The following is a 12,730-nucleotide window of genomic DNA, read 5'->3' as shown; positions in this document are numbered from 1 at the left end:
AGAGAAAGAGGGTTTGGGGTTTTTGTTTGTGATTAAGGATGGAAAATGAATAAGCAAAGAAACCTCTTGAATCTCCATTTTTAATATGAACAAATATATAGATTTAACTTTGCAAATGTAATTCAAAGAGTCAGGACACAGGACAATTCCAAACTGAAATTTTTAAATGTAATTTGTTATGCCCTGTGTACATGTGTTCTGTGTTTACTGAAATGTCAGTACAGCTAAAAGTAAAATAATTTTACACTGAGGGAGTAATGGCACAAAAGAAAGTACCTTATTCTTTAAACAAAATAGATAAGCATATTTACTCTAGTAATATAAATAATAAGATGTAACAAATGGTAGAAATACAAAATTTGGATCTCTTAAAGTGATAAAACACATTATAATGTGAAATTTTTAAAGGGTTATAAAAAACCACAAGGAGCCAATGTGCCATGCTATAACCAAACAATATGTTCTTTATTGAGACAGGACTTCCTGTCTGCAGCATGGTAAAGGTGAAGTGCAAAAGTTGCTCTAAATTTGAAAGGTATAGTAAAACTTCTTTATTGAAAGCAGAAACTAAACACGATGTATATTTACCAAATCATTTCTTCCCCCGCCATACTATGAAAATGTTTTCTTACTTAACCACACTTACTCAAAACTTTGCTAATTAAAACAGATGAAAATTTGCATTCATCCTGGCTTCCCAAAGATGTATATCCAAGGAGATGCTAGCAGATGCACCCATCCTTTTAAAAAGGCACAGCAGCAAAGAATACAATAGTAAATTATTGTATATAAAAAACAAATATAGCAGTTTGAATTTTAAAAAACCATCTAATGACTTACATCTAAGTCCCTTCCAGGAAATCTAATTTTTGTTAATTTAACCTTATAACAGAAATTTTAGTACTGTTATTTACCAAAATTTTTTCTCTAACAATAATACCAAGAAAGACTACTTCCAGAAAAAAATAGTCTAATACTCTTAACTAGGTATGAGAACGGATTATGCTGGCTGTTTTAGCATTATTTCAGTGCACCTGTAAGATAAAGAGTAAAGGTCTTTAACTACATTCTTTATAAGACAACTAATGCTTTGTGTTGGTGAAGACTGAATTTGGATCATTAATAAAAGCTCTGTGAAAATGTAGAAGGTAGCATATGGATTCAATAAATATGTTTTTTTGTAATTTCTAATAAGTTTTGATACTTTTTATGCTATCCAGGTTTTTGCCATGTGTACTCCCTGAAAGAGTTGTGTGTGTTTTAAAAGTTACTGTTAAGAAAGCATATTCATAGATTTCACTGCACTAAATGAACTGAAAACTTTAAAATGCAAATATTCCTGTGCCTACCTCAAATTAATATGATCTACCCAACAAATCCATTTATTTCACTAACCAATGGGTGCGCAAATTTCACACAGTTTTAAAAACAATGAAGCTTCTTATAAAAAAATTTCAAGTATTCCTCAGCAAATTCAGGCTGTGTTGGATTCCACTTTGAACAAAAAATAACTAGGTACTCTAAATCTACAAACAGGATGGTTTTTAAAAATCAGGGTAATTATTCTTGCACCTATAAATGATTAACATGTATTGTGGGTGAGTCCAGTGACTTTTCCTCTCAGTTTAATATGAAATGGCAGGACAGATCATGTTCTCATATTGCCAGGAAATCTTCTGATAAAGAATCAACCTGCTTAGGAATATCAAATCTGAAAAAAACAAATCACAGTTTACTAAACTGTTGCTTAAAAAATAAAAAAGGAAAAAAAAAGAATGTGTTTCCTAGTTCCAGAACTGACAACTAGAGTCTAAATAAATCCCTGAACGAGAGTAAACATGACCTCAAATTTATAACCACCCTGCACGCAGAACATCAACTGCGACAGCTGTGGCATTAAGGGTGACAGTAATTTCCTCCCTGGCATTCAACCAGAGGGCAGTTGGGCTGTGCACCGACTGCACTCGTGGTAGTGAGCGGCCAAAGTCATCCTCTGAAGTGAACCACAGTCTGGGACCTTCTCCCGTGTGTCCGAAAACGCTAACCAGAACTCACGCTACACTGCAGGCCCTTCTACCTAACTGAGCGAGAGGTGGGTGAAGACAGGGCCTGGGATTGGGAGGGGCGTCCACGCCAGCTTGCCCTTTACCTGCCCGCCTTGGTGATGATCATCTCAGTGCCTATCTCATGAAAGCGTTTCCAGAGCTCGGCTCCCTGCAGATCCACCCGCGGGGTCTGCGGCGAGGGCAGAGGGCTCCCGGGCCGGGCCAGGGCGGGTGCTGGGGATCCCTTAGGGGAGCCTCCCGGTGACGCCAGCGGCGAAGCTCCCTGCTGGAAGCTGTCCTCACAGCCGCCTGGACAGCAAAAGAGAGAGAGAACCTATTAGGGAAACAGAGGGGAAGCCAGCCGAGGAGACAGGCCTGCCGGGTAGCTGAGAAAAGGAAAAGGACCGGGAGAAAAGGGGAAACTTTGGTGCCATCAAGTTCTCCTAAAGAACAGGCCAAATCGATAGACACCCACTCTCTGCCTGTTGAAGGTGCGCATTCGGAGCTGCAGTATGACCTACTTGGTCCCCAAGTCCCGAGCCCAGGAAAGGCGCGCAGACCTCCTCCACTCCACCAGCTGGGCCTCCACCCCACCAGCTGGGCCTCCGCAGGGCCAAGGCCCCAAAAGAGAAGGTTTCACGCCGCCGCCGGGGTCTGGGACGCGTGCCCGACGGGGTCTGAGAGGAGCTCCCGAGTCCAGAGTCCCCAGTGCAAACCCCGACGCCACCGGCGCCTCGAAGCACACGCAGCAAAAGCGTGCGGACTCTGGTACCAAGAGCCTGGGCCTCCTAAAGCCAGAGGCGTCTACGGCGCCGTATTTTGGGCCAGGCCGGAGGCATCTTCTAGAAGGCTCTTCAGACCCCGCTTCCGCCAAACTCCCGGCCGCCCTGCGCTTCCAGCCCAGCAGAGAGGAGTGTGAAAAGCAAGCCCGCGGTCGCCGTCGCCCGTGGCAGAGAAATAGAGGAGAAGGGAAGGGAACCGCTCAACTACCCTTCGGGAAACCACGTTTGCAAATACGCCGCCCTCTTCCTGGTTTGCACAAACGGTTTAGGGCATTCGTTCCGGTTTCGGGGTGGGGTATGCCGTCGCTCCCCTCCTCCCCGCCTTGTGCTTTTAAAAGTTAGGAAAGAAAAAAAGAGCACCCATTGGCTGGAACCCCAAGGGAGGCAGATGCTGAAGCACAGAGCTGCACCGCCAGGCGCCGCAAACAGCCGTGGCCGAAGGCGCGGGTCGCCGAGTGGGCGGCGGCCGTCCGCGAAGCGAGGCTGGAAACGGCATCTTAACCGTCTGGAGGGTGACCAGCTTGCCCGGCGAGCTTTCCTCCTGACACGGCCAACGCGCTCGTGGCTGAGTGGCCTTGGCCACGTAGGGACGCGGCGCGCCGACACAGCCGCAGACTCGCAGAAGGTCAGGTTCGCGCCGGGGAGAAGTTAGGCAGGAAAGGGCCAACTCACCCGCGGCTCCGCGCTCCAGGTCTGCGCCACTGCGGGCGGGCCCGGACGCCGCCCCAGTCGGCGGAGGGAGCGCAGCGCCTTCGACTCCCTTAGAAGAGCCCTTTTCGGCCGCGCCGCCGCCGCGGCTGCAGTCTCCGTCTTCCACGGCCCCCGCCGCCTCTTCGGCGCCCAGTTTTCGCCGTTTCTTCTGAAGCTGTTGCTGCTTCTCGGCGCCTATTAGCGCCTCCACGGAGAAGGCGTGCGCCTTGAGGCTTAGCATGCTGCACGGCGAGCCCCTTCGCTTCTCGGCCATCCCCCCCGCCCCGCGCCCGCCCGCCCCTGTCTCATATACACTCACTCGGGCACACGCGCGCTCTCGCTCTTCCCCCACCAAAAACTAAAAGGCTCTCGGGGCCTCCCGAGATCTGCCCCCTTCCCCACTGCGTGCAAAAACAGATTTGGCGTTTCCTCTTTCTCGCTTGTGTTGGGATCCGAGGAACCGGCGACGAGCCGGCCAAGTCTCCTTCCCTGGGTCTCCCGCACGCTCTCTCTCACTGATGCACTCCTTTGCTCCCACCCCTTCCACCTCCAGCTGCTCCGAGGTCTGCCTCAACTGATGCGCCAGAGAGAACTAACAGGGGTAAAAAGCACTCTGTGGACACAAATTAGGGATTGTAATTGAAATTTGTTGCCTTGATCTGTCAGCACTTCCAGGCAGGAGAGCGGTGGGAAGAACTTGCTCATTAGTGTCAATAAAGCGGCAGGGGTGGAGCCTGGGACTCTGTCCATCACCCGGACGGACGGCCAATCGGGAGGGGCCGACTCCGCGCAGCCCGCGCCCACTTCCTTACAAGGTCGCGAAAAACCAGGAGTGAAAAGCGCCGCCGTCTGGCTTGGATGTGTCAGCCCCACGCGGGCTGAACTCCATCTCCCTTTCTAACGTCCGTAGCTCAGTCCTGCCCCGTAGCCCCCAGCTTTCCTCATCAGGACCTGGAAAGGCAGAAGCTCCTGGCTTTAAACTAGACGTTCAGCAAGTTAGAATATTAAGAATCTTTCAAGGTTCGGTAAATTGCCGTCCCACTTCCGTATCACTTAATGTTGCTACAACTCAGAATATTGGAAAGGTGAGAAGAATTCGCAGGCCCCTCATTTTTCATTTAAACGTTCCTGCGTTTGGTAGCACCCACTCTGCGCCAGATATGGCTTACGCTTATTTTTTACTCCGTGATTTTTTTTCTTGAGGGATACCAGGTTAAGGAACATGTAAATTCTTTAGGAGTGCGAAATGTTAACGTTAACGCTCAGTCCCTCATATAAATGCCAGAAAAAAAGCACGCCCTTTCCGGAGGCACCCCCCCCCGCCCTTTTCTTACAAAGAGTGGTAGTTATTTGAAAACGTAGGTCATGGAATTTTCATTCTGTATGTCTTTAACGATATGGACAACTTTAAAACCCCTTAAAAGTTTGCAAAATGAAATAAGTACAAAGACGCAATAAAATTCCTCATTTGAAAAACTGTGATTTAACATAGCTTTATATTTGTCCTGCTTTTGACAATTTGCCATCGTTATTTTAGGCTTTTAAAGAGTCCACTGATTTCTTTAAAACAAATTTAATAAAATCAGCGCTTTTTAATTAAATGACACCAAACATATGTACAATTTGTTTTGTAGTTTCAACTCTACTTCTTGCTAGGATTAACAACAACAAAAAAAGTTTAGTATAAATAAAGCAAATCTCTGGTGGAATGAAATTAATCAATCATGAATATTACTCAATCTTTAGTATAAAACACACGGCAGGCCGGGAGAGTTGGCTCACGCCTGTAATCTCAACATTTTGGGAGGCCGAGGCGGGTGGATCACGAGGTCAAGAGATTGAGACCATCCTGGCCAACAAGGTGAAACCCCGGCTCTACTTAAAATAACAATAATAATAATAATACAAAAATTAGCTGGGCGTGGTGGCGCGCGCCAGTAGTCCCAGCTGCTGGGTAGGCTGAAGCCAGAGAATCGCTGGAACCCGGGAGGAGGAGATTGCAGTGAGCCGAGATCGCGCCACTGCATTTCAGCCTGGCGACACAGCGAGACTCTATCTCAAAAATAAAAATAAAATACACGACAAAGTCAATCTCCGCAACCTTTGGCTGCCCTTTTATCTCTGATTTCTCTGTAAGCATTCAGTAGAGTAGCATTTGGAAGCAGATTCGCCACTGAAGTTGTTCCTTTTACTGTAGAAGGGCACGTGAGTTCCCTGGAAGCCGGACACCACAGCAGGAGCAGGAACCCGGCAGGCCATGAGCAGAGGCACGAGCAAGCCGCCCAGCTAAACCTGGCAGCCTTGAGGTCAAAAATGATTTTGTAATATCCTTGCGGAGGAAGCCTCTTCTAGACGCCTGAGAAACTCAACTGGTTGGAGGTGTTCTGCATTTACAAAATGAAGGCTTTGGAACCGGTTTAGAGCTGTCTGATCCCTGATGGATCTCCAAGCTCCGGGGTACCCTCGGCCGGTATTATACCCTTTAAAGGAAGCGCAAATCCGGTTTCTGACGCTTAGCCCAAGGCGGGCGCCCATGGGGAGGCCTGAGAGACCGTCTGGAGGGCTTGGGCCGGGAGGGGGAGTGAGAAAGGACGGGGGCCAACGTAGCAGGTGTAGACGCCCGAAGATCTGTTCAGCTACGGTGCCTGAAGCTGGTACCAGCCACCTGTGAGGACAGAGCGCCACGCCCCAAGCCCAGGCTCTCGGGTACCCAAGGAAGGCAGCGGCCCACTGCTTCTCCGAACCATCCTTACAGCTTTGGAGACTCATAAACGCTGTGGCCCAGGGGTGGAGTCGTCGTGGGAGCCTTCGGGCCTGCTGGGGCTCAGCGGCCCGGGTAGGGGGAGCCGGAGAAACCACCTGGAACCAAACACTGTTTGCTGACTCAAAGCCTATTCCGTAAAGGAGTTCTCCCTGTATATGTCCTGCGGCGCAAGCTGATTTAGAAAGGGCTACACAGGCCTGCAAGGCTCTCTCAGGATCATACAGCCCCACGCCCACCTCTTTTCCTCTGCCATTTCTTTATCTCTTGCACCTTCACCCTTGGCAGCAGACTCCAGAAGGCACGAACACCGGAGGACTGGTGTCTGCTTAGGCAAAAGTCTGGAAAGCTGGGCCTCATCTACATTCGCGATGTCAGCTAGTACTTTGGCCTGACAAACAATTCAAGTGTGAGTAGGGCGCCGGGACAGGACAAGGCGTTTGCCCTCTAGTCCTGGTACTGGCTAAGGAGAACTACAGCGGTAGAGCCGCACCACTGCTCCCAGCCTCCGACTTGCGTTAAGTTCGGTTCAGGCTACTGGATTGAGCAAGACCAGCTAACCCAGGTCCCGAGGGACAGTGTGTCACAGACTGTAGCCCACTTCGACTTTGGCTTCTAGAGAAGGGGCGTCGAACTCTCCTGGGAAATGGAGGGGTATTCCTAGTTGTTTGATGGGCCAAGTGGCATCCTTGAGTGATGAGTGAAGGCAAAGCGTCACCCTAGCAAGGCTTTTTACCAACCGCGCAGTATGCCCTTTCCAGGATAGCTCCAGGCCTTTGAGTCTTACAAGTCAAGAGAGCAAAGAAAGTGGGGACAGGGCGCGTAATCCCGGGAAAACTCGGCAATGTGCAGTTGCGCGTGTGCACGTGTCTGTGTGTGCATGTGTTCGTGAGCATGTGCACCTGCTCAAGTGTAAATGGGTCTGTTGGCAGTTGGGGTCTATATACCTGAGAGTGTGTGTCTTCTGATCCTTTAGGAGATAAAATGTCTTTCCCAGTATGAGCTACATGGAGGAAACAAAACTAAAACTGTCAGGCCTCTCTCCAGATCAGCCGGATTCTATGTTAAATAGAATTCAGCCAGAGGAGAATATTATCAGAACGAACAGTCTCAGGAACTTGAGGAGAGAGGAAAGGGCAAAAGATCCTTGAGATCCCAGATCTAGGACAATGGTATACAGTGGAATCTATGTCCTGCCAGACAGTAACGCTAACTGGTGGGAGGGGGCCTGCAGGGGCGGGAGATGAACTTTTAAAAAGCACATCCGGTATCTTCTTTATTTTTCTTGGTACAGTTTAAAATTGGACAGTTCCGAATAGTCTTAAAAACAAAAACAAACAACCCTCATTCTCTGTCGGCTTCCACTGTGCTTTTTTAGCCTGGAGCAGTTGTATATACTTTGCTATTTCATCTTAGCTGATTTATAAAATACATTTTATTTATAAACAATTATTTCTTTTTAAGTTGTAAATGTTAACACTCTATGCGTCCGGTCTTCATTCTCTGGAAAGACTCTTTTTTCTTTTAGACTCGCCATATTTAACCCCTATATTTGATTTCTCAGGCTCAAAAAGGTAAGCCCGAAGTCTGTTCAGACAAGAGTCTGTTCTTGGCCCCTGATCTCGGGGCACATTAAATAGGCCCCGAGTCTCCAAATAATCTGGATCCAGACTTCCTTGCCACGGCATAAAAAGAAGTTTATTTTTAGTAAAAGATTAAGTGAGATAGAAACAGAAATGGGAGGGAGAGTAGGGGTGGACAAGGGCTAAATCCAAACACCAAGAGGGATACTTATTTGGCTGTGTTCCTCTATAGTTTAATCTGGGAAGGAGCCATAGCCTAATTGGGGACCCTGAACATCAGCCTCCGCTCGGAGTCACCAAGCAGCGCCGCACGTCGGGGCTAGGGCTTCCCCTCTCCATTCCTGCCACTACTCATTCCCACTCTTTCTTCTCCCTGCTTCTCGCCTCTCCCTCTGATCTGGGTTAATGAAAATATTTTAACCTGTACAAGTTTACAAAGGCTACAGGAGTAAATTCAGGCGTCCCAGGGCTCAACAACTGCACTCTTGTGGATTTCTCTGCCGGATCTGGAGCTGCAGCTGGAAATTCAGGCCCCAAGTAGAAAGCGATCCAGAGCTGCAGTTCCCCCGCGCCCCGCACCCCCCCTCCCCGAAACTGCTGTCGCCGACTTGCACACACAGACCTGGCCTCCCCACTTGTTGGCGACTGTTTTCCATCCTTGCCTCTGAACAATTCGTCCTTCTCAATTCCGATTAGCTAAGGCTGAGGTCCTCTACAAAGGACCTGTGCAGCTCACGAAACAATTCTGCAGTTCTCAGGTCGAAGAATCACAATCAGGTCTGAGCCCTCGGAGTTTCTCTTTAAGCGTTAATTTTTTTTTTCAATCAATGATCATTTCTCATTGGGGCTCAAAGGAGGTGCACGGTTTCTGGCGTGTCAAATGAGAGTATACTCCCAGGGTAAGCTTGCCTTCATTCCTCTCTTCCCCCCACCCCCAGTTTTCCAGCTTGAAGAAAGAAAATGGAGACGGGGGCTTCTGGTCCACCAAGTCAAGGGACTTTGAGGAAGTAATGAATCTGTGATAGCGTCCAGAAGAAAATTCACCCTCTGAGAGAATGAGCTTCCTGATGCATGCATGGTGTTTCTCTAGTAGTATCTGCTCTACCTCCATACAATACTGCAATTATTTTTTTCACCTCGTGGGTGAAAAACCACTGTCCTATCTTCCTCATTTATTGACTCACACTTCTCCCACAGCACTACAGTGTTGAGGGATCAATAATAGAAATGTTCAAGAAGGCCACACTTGTCTCTGTCACTAATATGTGATATACAGGATGGCTTGAAGGAGGTACTGAAATTAAGACCCAGATGTAAATGAATACCCGAAGATGCCTAACTAGACATTGCTGATACCAACGCTGCAACAGATCGATTTGGAGCTAAAGCACACTACTGAACGGGAATATTCTCTAATTAGTTATAATAAGCATTTTAATAGTCTATGCTATATAAAATCATATTTAAATTGGTATTTAAAATACACAGCTTCCTATTCTTAGAATTAAATATTTAATGTTATTTTTTTTTTCTTATAGACAGAAAGTTACCTTGAGTCTGCTGGTTTTACAAAATGAATTGGAAATGGAACTAAATGTTCCTATTTAGGCCCTATTTAAGGGTCACTAGATTTAGTGTTTAGCTTTTAATAAAAATTACTACACCCTCTAATTGGCTGTAAATTAAGTCTTGTTCTCATATTTTACATCTGTAGATAACGACAGTCTTAAACAGTGGAAATTTTGTGCACATTCATATAATCTGCTGAAAGTATAAACAACGAAAAACGTGGCTGGAATTTATTCATATTTTTGTATTGACGGATGAGGCATTTCAGTTTCAGCTGAATGAAAGGACTTTTAAGAGATTAATTTAAAGCCAGCACTGGAATTGTGCAAAAAGAAATAAGCTATTGAAAAATAGTATTAGCATTGGGAATGAACCCTGCATTTAAACAAATGAGCAAAAGTTTGACAAGAAGTTATGACTTTTCAGCATGACTTTTGGTTTGGTTTTGTCTGCACTTTTAGTTGTGTAAATTCTTCTGTCCTTTAAAAAGTGTAGCATAAACAATTAAGAAAAAATGAAAATAAATGAAAGACCTTAGGGTTTTTTTTCCCCCCACTTCAATGTAGAATTCTTAAGATTTATTTTAAATACACTTATCATACTGGAATATATTGACCAAGCTGAATTTTCAGAAATAGTCAAATAAGAATCTTCAAGTAAAAGGCTAAAGAATAGTAGTAATAAAACTCCACCAAAACAATTACATGTTTTGGAATTTCCAACTTCAGTCACAGGAAGAGAAGGGAATGAAAAAAACAACAAAAAAAAACTATCTCAGGCTATGCATAACAGGTGATGTAAATTTAGAATAACTAGCATTTCTAGAAAGTTTTGTGCTTTTTAATGTTCACCTCTAGTTTTCAGTGTGGGTTCCTTCTCAAATTACATAAAATGTACTTTAAGAAGCACTCACTACCTGCTACAGATGTCCAGGAAAACTGAATTATGGAAGTCGGAAACATATGGCAGTTGCCTATTGCACAAGGAAGGTACATATGAAAGTTATAAATTTCTTTCTTCAAGTCAGCATTGTAAACGCATTTTATAGGGTTCACAGTATGTATTACATCTGTAGATTTAATTTTTGAAATATATGTTTTGGAGATATTTGTGGTTTGAGATTCTAAGATATAGAACTCATCTTGTTGTTATTAAAAAAAATCAAGAAAAAAACCCTAACAAATAAAAATAAATATGTGGAAAGGCAAACATTTTTCTTTTATTTCCTAGCTGGTTATACCGAAAAGGACATCGTGCCATCTATTGGCAAGTAATTACTCACAACACAGGAGGTACACGTCAGCAGGACATGCTGTATTTATTGAGTACCCTAGCCAAAGAAGCAGAGATATCAATTGAGAAAAGCCAGCTTGGGACTGATATAAAAACCATCAGATTAAGAATTGGACCATGCAAATGTCAAAAACACACCAATTAAACTTGCTTTCGAGAAAAAAAATTCCAAGTACTTGCTGATTTTTTTCCATCAAAATACTCCATTATTTCATTTAACACATTTGAAACCACATTTTGATTGTAATAATAAAGTAATATTACATATTCAGTATTATCAATGGATATCAAGTACTATCAACTACCAAGATATCTTCCCTTCACCTTAAAAGTGATTTTAAAATAATCACTCCAATTTTCTACCTGAACTGCCCTGTGTTATCTTTAAATTTACATTTAATTTTGCAGATTTTAAGAGTCAGAGCTCTCTTGTTTTAGTTTATTGGGAGAAATGTTTGAATTAAGTTATCTGAATGATCTAGGTAAAAAATGGGTTCAACCAAATATATACCTGCTTAAATATCTTGAAAGTAGACAGGTGCCTACAGGTAAGTCCGCTGTGAGTTCACTTCAAGAAAACCATCTTTAGATTTCCCGTGGAGCCAAAGGGAAACACGTAAGATTGGTCTACGCTTTGTTGTAGAAGAATGAAATGGATTTGCGGGAAGAATAATGCAAAATTACAGCAGATGCTCCCTACCCATGCAGAAGTTTTATTTGGTTGTGTTTTGAATTTCCCCTTTGCCACCAATTGTTAAGCGGTCGACTGTATTGGTTTTCTCTTCTTTCTCAGTTCCTGCCTTGCCCAGGGCTCCCAGCTCCCGTGAGTCAGTGAGGAATAGAGCATTTAATACTCTGGGCTTCCAGAAAGACGAGGCAGACGAATGAGGTGTAGAAAAACCTATCCGTTTCTTTTCCATTTGTCTACGGAAAGGTGGAAACAAGGAGAGCGCTGCAGAAATTTCGAATTTCCTTATTTTCCAAGTTTTCGTTGCTTTTTGAGCTCCCATTCAGCCCTGTCCGGGCCATGCTGCTTCCCCTTGTTTCCATTTATAATTAGAACTTTGTAAAGGGGACCCCAACCTGACTCCATCCAAGAGTAAGCTTAGTTCGGGATTATTAAAAAAATTTATGTAGCATTTATTACTTGATATTATTTAATAACAAAACTCGCAATACAGTAAAAAAGAAAGAAGTAGGTCCAGTTTTCGGGGACACCCTAAAATCACTAGGGCAGTTCCCACTGGTAAAATACTAAGGATTCATATTTCTGACGAAGTTCCACATCTGAAATTAAAATCCAGTCTGGGTTTCTGAAGTTCATATTGCTTTGGGCAATATCTCCGTTTTCTTTCATTTAGGTTTCATTCTTTCTGGTTTTGGTGTCTTTTTTTTTTTTTTTTTAAACATTGCCGAAGACAATCTGATTTACAGTTTGACTGAGAGTTGCATTTCTGTTTAGAAGGTGAAATGTCCAAATCGGTTAGCCAAATTATTCCCCGACGACTCCAATATTGCGCCAAAGTCCCAGAGTCAGTTATTTTTATGTCTGACTGTATTTCATATGTGCAGGGTGATAAATAAAATCCGTCTCAAGCTGCAAACTATCTGACTGTGATGAGGAACAATCGACAAAAATTAACCCAGCCAAAGCGTTGGGGTTCAAGCGAGCGACCGGACTGTAAATCAGCCTCATGTTGGCGTAGGAAAGCTGAGCAGTAGACTCTGGGTTCGCCGGGCCTGGGCGTGCGGGGCTTCGTCGCTGGGGCCCGGATAGGAATTGGACTTGGCCAGGGGTTCGGAGTCATCTGGGGAAAAGCCGGGTTGGGAGAGAAAGGCTAGACTGCACCGTCCTAATTAATTCATCATCGAGAATTCTCCAGTGGGGCGCGTGTATATGTAAAATCAAAAAAGACTTGGGAGGCAAACTTGGGTGAGGAGGGTTAAGAAAAGCGCAGTAATTTGGCATTTATCTGGATCCTAGAGGAGTCCACTGATTGCTCTCAG

The 12,730-nt window shown here is 44.9% G+C and overlaps 1 protein-coding gene across 1 annotated transcript in view; it reads right to left on the bottom strand.

The window, feature by feature from the left end:
* The window catches only part of TBX18 (T-box transcription factor 18), a 31,419-nt gene extending 27,628 nt beyond the window's left edge, over positions 1-3,791 (bottom strand). Inside the window, exons 1-2 of the mRNA XM_032275346.1 lie at positions 3,500-3,791; positions 2,150-2,354 (exon numbers count right to left, since the gene is read on the bottom strand). Coding sequence (XP_032131237.1) covers positions 2,150-2,354; positions 3,500-3,791 — 497 coding nt within the window. The remainder of the gene's footprint in view (positions 1-2,149; positions 2,355-3,499) is intronic.
* Between the last annotated feature and the right edge of the window lie 8,939 nt (positions 3,792-12,730).

This window comes from Sapajus apella, unplaced genomic scaffold (genome assembly GCF_009761245.1).
Source record: "Sapajus apella isolate SASKATOON/1434 unplaced genomic scaffold, GSC_monkey_1.0 scaffold6, whole genome shotgun sequence".
NCBI classification, from domain to species: Eukaryota; Metazoa; Chordata; class Mammalia; order Primates; family Cebidae; genus Sapajus; species Sapajus apella.
Note: the sequence above shows the minus strand (reverse complement) of the source record. Positions and strands in the feature narration are given on the sequence as shown.